The sequence below is a fragment of the Schistocerca americana genome, chromosome 2 (assembly GCF_021461395.2).
Source record: "Schistocerca americana isolate TAMUIC-IGC-003095 chromosome 2, iqSchAmer2.1, whole genome shotgun sequence".
Taxonomy (NCBI): Eukaryota; Metazoa; Arthropoda; class Insecta; order Orthoptera; family Acrididae; genus Schistocerca; species Schistocerca americana.
In genome coordinates, this window is record NC_060120.1 from 438,511,666 (window position 1) to 438,524,044 (window position 12,379).

A 12,379-nucleotide genomic window follows, 5' to 3' on the forward strand; every position below is an offset into this window, starting at 1 on the left:
TAAATCACTGAATTTCGCCTCCCATTGCATGCTGAGGCAGCAACGGCTCAGAGTTCCATAGAATTGCTGAAGTTTTATTTTGGGCGAACAACAGGTACGTTCAATCTGCTATTTTGTGCAACAGGTACAATGCTTGCTGGTCACTGTTAACTACAACGTGCAGTTCAGGGAGGCTGTAGAACTCCAATACATAGCATCTGAACGCTACATGTCCTACGTATCGGTTGTTACGTTAGCTCCGTTAGTGTCGCATCTGTTTCTTTGGCGCTCAAGTGCTGATGCTTGGCGCGTGTAGGAAAACATGCCCTCTCGTTGGGGCATGGAGCGGAAGGTGAAGCTAGAAATGTTGATTTCATCGATAACAAAAAGTTTTTGATGGCGTGTGTACGCATGTCCCACGTAATACTGCAGATGATATGTTTAAAGCACAATCTAACCGAATCATGCGTGATATAAACATAGAGGGTGATTCAGTAGTGATGTTATAAACTTTCGGGGATCATGGAGAACGGCAAATGTATCAAGCTGAGGTAATGAGGATAAGCACCTTAGCCCAGAAACGACCGAGTCCAAAGGTATGAGCTAAAATCTATTCAAGTTCCGTCTTAGTCTCAAGCAGTGCTCAAACTGAGGGCCCCAACTTCCGAACCCTTATAGTGATGTACAGAATTCCCGCCGAATACTCTCTCGTACTCTCAGATAATTTCTCCTGCTGATGGACTAGTAACGGCGCACACAACTTGATGTCAGACAGACTGAAAGTCCTCAGTGCGCAAAAGTTTAATAATAAATTCCATAAGCTGCTAAATTTACACCAGTTGTTCAAAATGGCGTTGGCATGTCATCGTCGCACAAAGTTATGCCGTACCCGTTCTAATATCTCCAGTGTCGTCTGAACAGTGTCGCATGCAGACAGAATTCTTGCCAGACAGTGCTTCATTCTCGACGGACGTCTGGTATAGGCGGTCCCATGAGACGAAATCAAATGCGTTGTAATCAGGTGAACGAGAACCCCGCCCCCCGTATATGTGTATACATCTGCAGCATAGTAAGTCCGTAACAACGCTCACGAGTAGGCTATCTGTAGACGTGATCTATTGACCATTTTGCCATCCAAATCCGACCATAAATAATTAGTGCTACCGGTACGAAACCGGAGCCGGTCACTAGTTTTGGTATATCCGCACAGACCGAATGGTGCGACGGAGGAAGGAGCAGCCTACGTTGGAGTTTCAGGTAGGTGGTGTAAGCCACGATGGTGAAGAATAAACTTTGCTCCCCTGCCATCATATTCCCGCCAGGTTGGTCACGTAGTGACTGTAATAGGCTATGAGGACGTGCTTTCTAGAACTTGCAATTTTCTGATAGGAATGAGATCACATTTATTAATAAATGAAAAATAGCGCGCCTGTGACATAGCAAATTGCAATAAATGTTACAGACAAAGAACTTGAGTGCACGATGATATCACTGCATATCTGGGCAATCACATGACAAGATCGTGATGTCGAAGAAGTGACAGTGAAACATTGACAGCTATCCCTCCCACTAACAACGTATGGAGTGGATGTGACAAGAGACGCTGGAATTAGTTCGGCAGAGAATCAGTGACGCAACAGGAGAGCTGACTTAAGACAGTGGAATATCATCCCCATTCCCGGTGTATGGAGCAGATGCGACGTGAGATAATTAGAGCAATTTGACTGTGACTGAAACCGCGCCCTGACAGGAGTGATGATGTTAGGAGTACACAACACACACAGATTGAGCGCAACAAATGAGCAGACGTAAGTTTGCCGAAGATGCGTAGCAGAATATAATAAAAAATGGCGCTCTCCATAGCGTCAATAACATTTCGAAAGTAACTTTTATTTGCTTTGTATCATTTTACTCTAAGAAACAAGTAAGCAGCCATGGTTACTTCATAGGAGAGCTGAATGTACCTGTACGGAACGTAACTTTCGTTAACCAGTGGACGTTAGGAACTGCTGCTATTGCACACTATACGTATGTTTTTCGGTGTTTAAGTGTTCTCTGGTATTGAGTTTCGCCGAAGTCAGTGTTACTGATGCTGATTTGATATTGATGTATATATCACTGGTGGACTGTGTGAGTGAATTTTACTGCAATGTACAAGGTAGTTAACTTTATCGTGGCAACTACAAACATAAGTGTAGACATTACTGGTAGAATAGTATCATCCAAATATGAATTGAGCAGTAGAGCTAGAGAAAATAGAGACAGAATTTGTTGACAATGTGGTGTCAAATGGTTATGGCATGATTGTCGCATCCGACATGGGAAGTTCAGGTGCGACTATTGGAACTGTTCAAGGAGAAGATTATGAGCAGTTGTGGACTTTCTTCCTATCGTGAAGCAGCACACTATATAGTAACCAGCGTAGGGAACATATTAAACAGACCAGGAAAGATAATAAACAGACTAGGAAAGGTATTAGACGAAGTATTAGAGCTCAGGAGATACTCAAAGAAGAAAACTAAGGAAGTTGTCAAATTAAATAGAAACGCTCAAGAGATAAACAAAAAGCACAGAAAATCCGTGGAGACCTCGCTCTAAGGTTTCGAGAGTTTAATTAAAGAGTCCGAAAACAAGAGCATAAACGTGATCAAGTGGTGGAAAATGTAAAGAACAAGATTTATAAAGTAAATAAAGAATGTAAGAAAGATATGCGAGAGCTAACTCAGCTAACGAAATGAGAACAGACGACTTAAAGAGATCAGAGCACAAATAAGCGATCTGGAAACATTCAGACTTGAGCAACCTAACTGATTCCAATGCAAAACACTTGAAGTAATAGAATGATAACTATGAATATAAGACGCATGCATTAGGTGAATGCGTTACCTTGGTGACAGTGAGCCAAGAAGTAAGACAATAACTAGAGAGAAAAATGATGGTCCCTTAACTGGCAACTACTTGGTGGGAATATGCAGTGAAGGAGTATTTATCAATTTAGAAAATATTAGGCAATTGTGTCAAAACAGGAGACGGCACCCAGTAGAATTTTTTGACCTATTTAATGACATATGCAGAGCTGTGGGACGATCACAGCAAGATAAGATTTGAAGCATCATATAGGGAAGGACAATGCATATGCTGAATTACAAAGAGAATTCTTAGATTACAACTAGTCGGCAAGGATACAAAACGACATTAAGAATAGCCTGTATTAAAATAGAAGATATGACCATGATGTGACAGAAGCCTCAAGAAAATTTCTCGGAGACTGGAGGAACGAGACCTGTGTTGAGGTGAATCAATCAGTACACAAACAGTGGTATAACTAATAATAATTACCTAAACTGCCAGCAGCGATACAGGAGAAGGTGGAGGTGCCGGCGGGGACGACTGCCGACTGCGTCGGAAGGTCGCTCAAACTTCTGGTTGCGTATAGGCCTCTTGATTCTGGAAAAGAAAACAGCCTAGGAGTTCTGCCTATAAGCATATGAGCGTGGCGCGGCTTCATTTGCTTTTTATGACGTGTTGTGACTGCGTGTGAATATTTATCTTTACGCATGACACTGCCAAGCTGCTCAATGACTATTCCTCGTGCCCATGTCTTTTTACAATTCTTGTACACTGCCCGGCTTCAAAAATTTTTGTTATGACTGTTGTCGAAGCTTGGCTTCTAGATCCACAAGTGGCTTTAAGATTGACATCAATTTTCAGTGCGCTGGTAGATCTAAATTCTCTGCTGGAAGGAATGCATCGCATGGAGTGGTTCTGAACTGGCGGAGAAAGAACAATAAAGCACTGTCTTTATCGTACTGCTGAACAAGATTCGTCATCAGCGATTTGAAAGATCGTACGAAGCTTTCAAGAAGTTCATTGGTCTCAGGATGAAACGGTATATTTCTGAACTTTGAAATGCCGTTGGTGTCTCAAAACTAAATTCCTGAGAAAATACTTGTGAGCCGCTGTCGGCGACAAGACATTTAGGCAATTCTTCAGAGAAGACCTTTGACGAAGCCTGAAAAGTCATCTGTACCACAAGTGGAAATTTAAAGGAAGCATTGAAGAGGATGATGCAGTAGCTTCTGAGAAATGGTCCTGCAATATAAGTATGCAGAAGTGACGACTAGTCTGACGCCTGTGGCCACAGAAAATATTATTGTGGTGGAGATAACTGGTATTTTTGACAGTAGTGGCATTGAGATAGAATCATTTCAGTGTCTTTATCAAAATTTCCCAACACCAATTTTCTCTTGCAATACGTTTGGTACTAACTATGCCCAAATGGCATTGATGTGAAATTAAGATTTAACCTCTGGTTGTTTAAGTAACGTCTTATCATTAGGCCGCTCCATTTGAATATATTGTCTGATCTTAGAGAAATTAGGATCTTTAGGCACAAGTTTGAGAATTTGATTCGAGTTTACTGGAAAATTTTCTGCAGTATCATGGCTACTAACACCAGCTGATGAGTCAAAGGTTTTGTCTTACCCTATTGTCAGATGTGAAAGCAAATCAGTGTGTTGTGCTGGGGATATGAATATAATTTCATTGTCATAATTCGAAAGAAGTAGCACCCACGCTCCTAACGTTGAACTGTCCGTGTAGGAACAGTATTACTCCGTGCAAAGACAGCCAGTAAACGTTTGTGGTCTGTGAGGAGGATGAATTTTCGTCCGTAAATTTAATATAATAAGTACTTGACTGCAGATATGATCAATCACAAAAGTGTCCTTGTCGATCTGACTGCAATTTCTTTGTGCCATTGTTGGATTCCAAGCGAACGCAATTGACCATTCAAAACTATGATGTCGGTGGGACAGAATGGCGCCTTTACCACAGTCTGAAGCATCCGCAGCAACTGTGAGCCTTTCGTTCGGGTCATACGTCGTACGACATTTAGCGTCAACTAAACATGGTTTTAATTTGCTAAATGCGCGTTGGCATTCACTGTTCCAGTTACATTTGGTACAGTGATTCATTGATGGAAGCTGCATGTTTGAGAAATTTCCAGCAGTAATTTATTTGTCCTAATATGGAACATAATTGCTTAACATCCTTGCGAGCTGGAAGGTTGTTAATGGCGCCGGTATGATGTGGCGTCGATTTGGTGCCCTGTGCACCAAGTGTTGTACTCCACATTGAAAAAAAGTTGCCCTTATCACTCTTGGATTTCAGATTTGTTTCTTGTCGAATTCTAAAAACAAATTTCAAATTATGGAAACTCCTGTGGAGTTGTTGCAGGGACACCTAGGTCGTCCAACTAGTTCACACTGTTCGGAACTTGCTGATTTAATTGTTGTAAATACCTCTGGAAATAACTAAATGTACTGGCAATACCAAAAGGTAATGTTTTGTAGTGGTAGAGACCAAATGGAGTATGTATCAACATAAATCGCTGTGTGCATTCGTCCAAAGGGATTTGCAAACATTCCTGGCAAAGGTACACATAACCAGTTAATTCTGACACCAGTTTTCCCGGCTTGTGGACAGAATGTGAGTCGACAACAGACTGAGCACTAGTCGTCGCTTTGAAATTTCTGCAGATTCGTTGTGAACCGTTGGGATTCGTTATATCTACGATCCGTATTATCCATCGACTACTGGTCACTGCTTCTACTCGTATAAACTCATTCTGATCAAGACTACTATGTTCCTCGTTTATTTTATTTTCTAACACAAAAGAAATGTCATGTGCTTTGCAAAATTTCGCCACCACATTCAGCTGCAGCGTAATGTGTCTCGCGTAACGTATGATGCGTCATAATTTTCTAACAGCTGTTTCAACTTACAATTTAGAGTTTCATTTACAATTTTATTCACTTCCTCGTGAGAAGTGAAAAAGAAGCTTCAGTTAAATTGAATTTCCAACTAGGAATGTAGCCTGTTCCGTAAATTGTTTGTGTGTGGCTTATGTTGAAAAATTGCCCTTTTATTGGTATCTCATGACGGCTGCAACTGAAAAGCGAACTTTTAAAGTCTGTTAACTTTGGCGATCCTAATTTTCGGTAGGCACGTAGATTAATGATTGAAACTGACGACCAAACTGTGGTTTTATCCTTATGTGGCCTTTTTTTTAGCTGTGCCTCCCAAGGAAAGTCTCAGTCTAAACATATATTTTCACCCCCATTGTCTCCCCCCATACTACTTGTGTTCCCGTTTTTATCGCCCTTTATTTATGTCTCTTTGCATCTTTTTTCGTGCCTGTAATGTCTCTCGGCTGAAGAGGGGCGGATTGTGCCGCTGCCAGCCCTCCCCTGCTCATATGGTGCCGGGGAATGAAATTACAAAAAAGGAAAAGAAACTCCTTCAACGTTGCTTTACTTCTGTCTAGAGAATCTTTTTCTTCCCCCAGATTGTGTGTTCATCATATGGGTCAAATTGTTTCCTCAGTAAGAAGGATTCTTTTTTTTCTGTTGGTTCTTCAATATTGTGAATATTGCTTACGTTTCTTCTGTTAGTTTTTACAGACTTACAATCTAGTATGAAAAATGTTTAGAGCACTTTACGTCCTCGATGTTTTCACAAGCTTCCTCTAAACCTATAAACACGTAAAAAGGATTTAAGAATAAAATTTGGATTGTACAATCCCAAATCTACTATAGAGTTATATATTCCCAAAAGAGCCTTATAATGACTTTACTCACAAATGGTGTTCTTCAGTAGCTACTGACCACAATTCGGAAACAAATCCAGATTTAACCATCTGAAATGAATACTCTAGATGCTCTTTATCCTTATGACATCGCTGAGACAAGCGAACTGTGTGGTTATGACATGTGTCTTACTCATAATTGAGTTAAAGATCGTTATGGCAATAAAAATCGTCGAAGGCTATTTATTGGCACTTCATGCAAGGTTAATTGCCACAGGTAGCTCATAGACATTACGAAATTTGAAAAAAAAAATTTAATAGTTGTTGAAATTAAAAGGCTGAGAAAGCCTTATCATACGAAATTTCTGGCTGGGGAGATACTGAAGGAACTTTTTTTGACATTCGTTAATGTTTGCAATACTGTGTTCTCTTATGGATAACGTACCAGGTGCCTCTTAGCGTCTTCAAGATGCTCCATCTGTCAAATACCGATAAGCATGTCCCTTCGTAGTTGCAAATGATCACTGCCTTCTGAATGACTGATTACTTGTGCTCTGTGCCTTTCTGTGATGATTCCTCGACAAAGTGTAGAAGTCGGTTACGCTCTAGCACGTTAGTCAAAATCCACTGGCACACATTATGCCGCAGAATAGTAGACAGGTGACAACGACAGCAACTTGTGTGCATTTACTGTTCTTTAAAAGTACCAATTACTGTTTGAGTCTTCACTATGTGACGATGAAATGTTGATGATAACAGGGAGTGGAAACGAGAGACTGACAGATGAAATGTCTGAGTTGCGTAACGTTAATCTAGAATTAATAGAAATATACTTATGTCTGTGATGGTACCATATAAATGGCCTTTATGTGCAAACTCCATCAATGAGAAAATACGTTATTTATTTTTTACCATTTGAGATATTACACACTATAATCAATAATATTCAAACGAAACTAAACAAAGGGTTAAGCCAACTATCTACTTTCTTGCTGTTTTAGCTTCATACATTTGTTTTATTTCCTTGTTACAGAGTAGCTCAGCCAATTCTGTTGGGCTTGACTATACAGTATTTCAACCCAGATAGTAATATTACGGCACAGGAAGCATACATTTATGGCAGCCTTATGGTGCTAATCAACTTCCTCAAGCTATTCTGGCATCATCACCACACAATGTTGACCACTTACGTTGGCATGAGAATCAGAGTTGCCTGTTGTGCTCTGATTTACAGGAAGGTAAGTTTTCTCGGAGCAATTTTCACATATAAATGTCGTGTATCTGCAGTTTTTGGTATCACTTTCTTTTCATTATAACACTGATATTTACTAAGAAAGTATCAATGATACCACTCTGTAAAACATGCAATGGTATAAAAAAAGAAGCTGAGTTCCCTCCACCCACTATTCTCTACACGTAACACTCATAAAATGAAAACCTTTCTCTTTATCTTGTCATGGGTTTAGAAGATGTGTCATAGCTAGAAAAGAAAACGAGTACAATAGTCATTGTGAATGTACAGACGTAAGTAAAAAAACTGAGATTTTTCCCGATACTGTAGAACAGTAGTTTGTGATGATAGTTGACATTGATCTCATAATCACAACGCAACAAATAACATTTTAGATTTTGAAGATGTTTTCAGCCGGCCGGAGTGGTCGAGCGGTTCTAGGCGCTACAGTCTGGAACCGCGCGACCGCTACGGTCGTAGGTTCCAGTCCTGACTCGTGTATGGATGTATGTGATGTCGTTAGGTTAGTTAGGTTTAAGTATGAAACTTCCTGGCAGATTAAAACTGTGTGCCCGACCGAGACTCGAACTCGGGACCTTTGCCTTTCGCGGGCAAGTGCTCTACCATCTGAGCTACCGAAGCACGACTCACGCCCGGTACTCACAGCTTTACTTCTGCCAGTACCTCGTCTCCTACCTTCCAAACTTTACAGAAGCTCTCCTGCGAAACTTGCAGAACTAGCACTCCTGAAAGAAAGGATATTGCGGAGACATGGCTTAGCCACAGCCTGGGGGATGTTTCCAGAATGAGATTTTCACTCTGCAGCGGAGTGTGCGCTGATATGAAACTTCCTGGCAGATTAAAACTGTGTGCCCGACCGAGACTCGAACTCGGGACCTTTGCCTTTCGCGGGCAAGTGCTCTACCATCTGAGCTACCGAAGCACGACTCACGCCCGGTACTCACAGCTTTACTTCTGCCAGTACCTCGTCTCCCACCTTCCAAACTTTACAGAAGCTCTCCTGCGAAACTTGCAGAACTAGCACTCCTGAAAGAAAGGATATTGCGGAGACATGGCTTAGCCACAGCCTGGGGGATGTTTCCAGAATGAGATTTTCACTCTGCAGCGGAGTGTGCGCTGATATGAAACTTCCTGGCAGATTAAAACTGTGTGCCCGACCGAGACTCGAACTCGGGACCTTTGCCTTTCGCGGGCAATTGCTCTACCATCTGAGCTACCGAAGCACGACTCACGCCTGGTACTCACAGCTTTACTTCTGCCAGTACCTCGTCTCCTACCTTCCAAACTTTACAGAAGCTCTCCTGCGAAACTTGCAGAACTAGCACTCCTGAAAGAAAGGATATTGCGGAGACATGGCTTAGCCACAGCCTGGGGGATGTTTCCAGAATGAGATTTTCACTCTGCAGCGGAGTGTGCGCTGATATGAAACTTCCTGGCAGATTAAAACTGTGTGCCCGACCAAGACTCGAACTCGGGACCTTTGCCTTTCGCGGGCAAGTGCTCTACCATCTGAGATACCGAAGCACGACTCACGCCAGGAAGTTTCATATCAGCGCACACTCCGCTGCAGAGTGAAAATCTCATTCTGGAAAAATCCCCCAGGCTGTGGCTAAGCCATGTCTCCGCAATATCCTTTCTTTCAGGAGTGCTAGTTCTGCAAGTTTCGCAGGAGAGCTTCTGTAAAGTTTGGAAGATAGGAGACGAGGTACTGGCAGAAGTAAAGCTGTGAGTACCGGGCGTGAGTCGTGCTTCGGTAGCTCAGATGGTAGAGCACTTGCCCGCGAAAGGCAAAGGTCCCGAGTTCGAGTCTCGGTCGGGCACACAGTTTTAATCTGCCAGGAAGTTTCATATCAGCGCACACTCCGCTGCAGAGTGAAAATCTCATTCTGGAAACATCCCCCAGGCTGTGGCTAAGCCATGTCTCCGCAATATCCTTTCTTTCAGGAGTGCTAGTTCTGCAAGTTTCGCAGGAGATCTTCTGTAAAGTTTGGAAGGTAGGAGACGAGGTACTGGCAGAAGTAAAGCTGTGAGTACCGGGCGTGAGTCGTGCTTCGGTAGCTCAGATGGTAGAGCACTTGCCCGCGAAAGGCAAAGGTCCCGAGTTCGAGTCTCGGTCGGGCACACAGTTTTAATCTGCCAGGAAGTTTCATATCAGCGCACACTCCGCTGCAGAATGAAAATCTCATTCTGGAAACATCCCCCAGGCTGTGGCTAAGCCATGTCTCCGCAATATCCTTTCTTTCAGGAGTGCTAGTTCTGCAAGTTTCGCAGGAGAGCTTCTGTAAAGTTTGGAAGGTAGGAGACGAGGTACTGGCAGAAGTAAAGCTGTGAGTACCGGGCGTGAGTCGTGCTTCGGTAGCTCAGATGGAAGAGCACTTGCCCGCGAAAGGCAAAGGTCCCGAGTTCGAGTCTCGGTCGGGCACACAGTTTTAATCTGCCAGGAAGTTTCATATCAGCGCACACTCCGCTGCAGAGTGAAAATCTCATTCTGGAAACATCCCCCAGGCTGTGGCTAAGCCATGTCTCCGCAATATCCTTTCTTTCAGGAGTGCTAGTTCTGCAAGTTTCGCAGGAGAGCTTCTGTAAAGTTTGGAAGGTAGGAGACGAGGTACTGGCAGAAGTAAAGCTGTGAGTACCGGGCGTGAGTCGTGCTTCGGTAGCTCAGATGGTAGAGCACTTGCCCGCGAAAGGCAAAGGTCCCGAGTTCGAGTCTCGGTCGGGCACACAGTTTTAATCTGCCAGGAAGTTTCATATCAGCGCACACTCCGCTGCAGAGTGAAAATCTCATTCTGGAAACATCCCCCAGGCTGTGGCTAAGCCATGTCTCCGCAATATCCTTTCTTTCAGGAGTGCTAGTTCTGCAAGTTTCGCAGGAGAGCTTCTGTAAAGTTTGGAAGGTAGGAGACGAGGTACTGGCAGAAGTAAAGCTGTGAGTACCGGGCGTGAGTCGTGCTTCGGTAGCTCAGATGGTAGAGCACTTGCCCGCGAAAGGCAAAGGTCCCGAGTTCGAGTCTCGGTCGGGCACACAGTTTTAATCTGCCAGGAAGTTTCATATCAGCGCACACTCCGCTGCAGAGTGAAAATCTCATTCTAGGTTTAAGTAGTTCTAAGTTCTAGGGGACTGATGACATCATAAGTTAAGTCCCATAGTGCTCAGAGCCATTTGAACCATTTTGTTATGATGTTTTCATAAATGGTAGTTAACATTCATACTATCAAGTGTCACTCCATCGATATTCCAGGTTCAGTTACACTCGTGAGTTTCAATATTTACACAAACTGTTTTATGTCATAATTAGATCTTGTAAATAATTAGCTTTATACGACAATAATTGTTGTTTACACAGGATATGCACAATATATTTTCAACAAGGCAATACTCAGATTTTTGTACCAAATGGAATTCTTGAAAAGGATCCGTCAGATACATTTAATATATTTGTGTCACTAAGTTGTATTGTTTCTGGGTTTTGGTTACCTCAAGCTTCCAGTATGAGATGGAAGTCAACATAGGAAAAGACGTGCGATTTTCTTCCAGTCTTCTTTCTCCTGTGTCCTAAGCCTGTACTTTGATCCTGCAAGTTGGTTTGAATGTGCGGGACGACTGTGTTTTCTCGTTGGTGACGGGAATTGCATCTCGCCGTTGTGAGGCTGTGCGTCGATATCTGATGCAAATGGGTAACTTTCATGAAACCATAAGGGAGGCATCTGTAACCTACAGCATCGGGTGACATTCGTCCAAAACTTGTCTTTTGACGCAATTGACATTACTCACCAGTCGACCAAAAATTTGTAAATAGTTAGACCTATCAATACTCAATAGAGTGCTCCATGGAGCTTCGGCTATGTGTAACTGAAATGCGGTAGGAAACAAAGTTCGAGTGTAACAAATGTGGAATGTTGTGGCAGACAAATCCATTATGTAGTAATAAATTTGACTGCAAGGTAATAGTCTGAAGCCAGTGAATGTAACTACGAATTATCAGTCATGGACTGGCGATTTGTAGAATGTACTGTGGTCTAGGTCATCAGCTGAATCAGAGAACTGATACGTGTAATCTCATTACCTTAATTTCGTTGGAGCTCAGGGCCAGTTATGACAACTTTAATTTCGGAAAAATGTACAATTATGGTCATGATACAGTTGTTTAGGCACACGTACTTTAGAATCTAACAAGTGACTGAAATATGGCCAATAATGGTCATACATTCATAAAAATTAGCTATGTGCCATTATTCTTTAATTATACGTTCTCCATATTTTTGATCGTAGTTATTATTTTCCATAATTAATATAAATGAAATTAATATTGCTTTGTCAACTCATAACTGAAGTACCACTTTCAGCCTAACCCAGCCTTCGGGATACGCTACAAATCAGTATGCCATCACAATTAAGACATCGTATTCAAATTTGCTGGCTTCGCTAAGTGCAACGAAATTGTAGTCGCAGCAACTTCATCCTTCATTTTTAATTAGAAATAAGTCACAAAATCAAAGAGACTCATTCCTGGGAGGAACACAATGTTATATGTACGTAACTTGGAAATTGGAGAACT

General features: G+C 42.2%; 1 protein-coding gene across 2 annotated transcripts in view; it reads left to right on the forward strand.

Moving 5' to 3' along the window:
• LOC124594746 (ATP-binding cassette sub-family C member 4-like) overlaps positions 1 to 12,379 on the forward strand; it is a 193,379-nt gene that overhangs the window by 37,338 nt on the left and 143,662 nt on the right. For both annotated transcript variants that reach the window (XM_047133125.1, XM_047133124.1), the window contains exon 5: positions 7,602 to 7,806. In XM_047133125.1, coding sequence (XP_046989081.1) covers positions 7,602 to 7,806 — 205 coding nt within the window. The remainder of the gene's footprint in view (positions 1 to 7,601; positions 7,807 to 12,379) is intronic.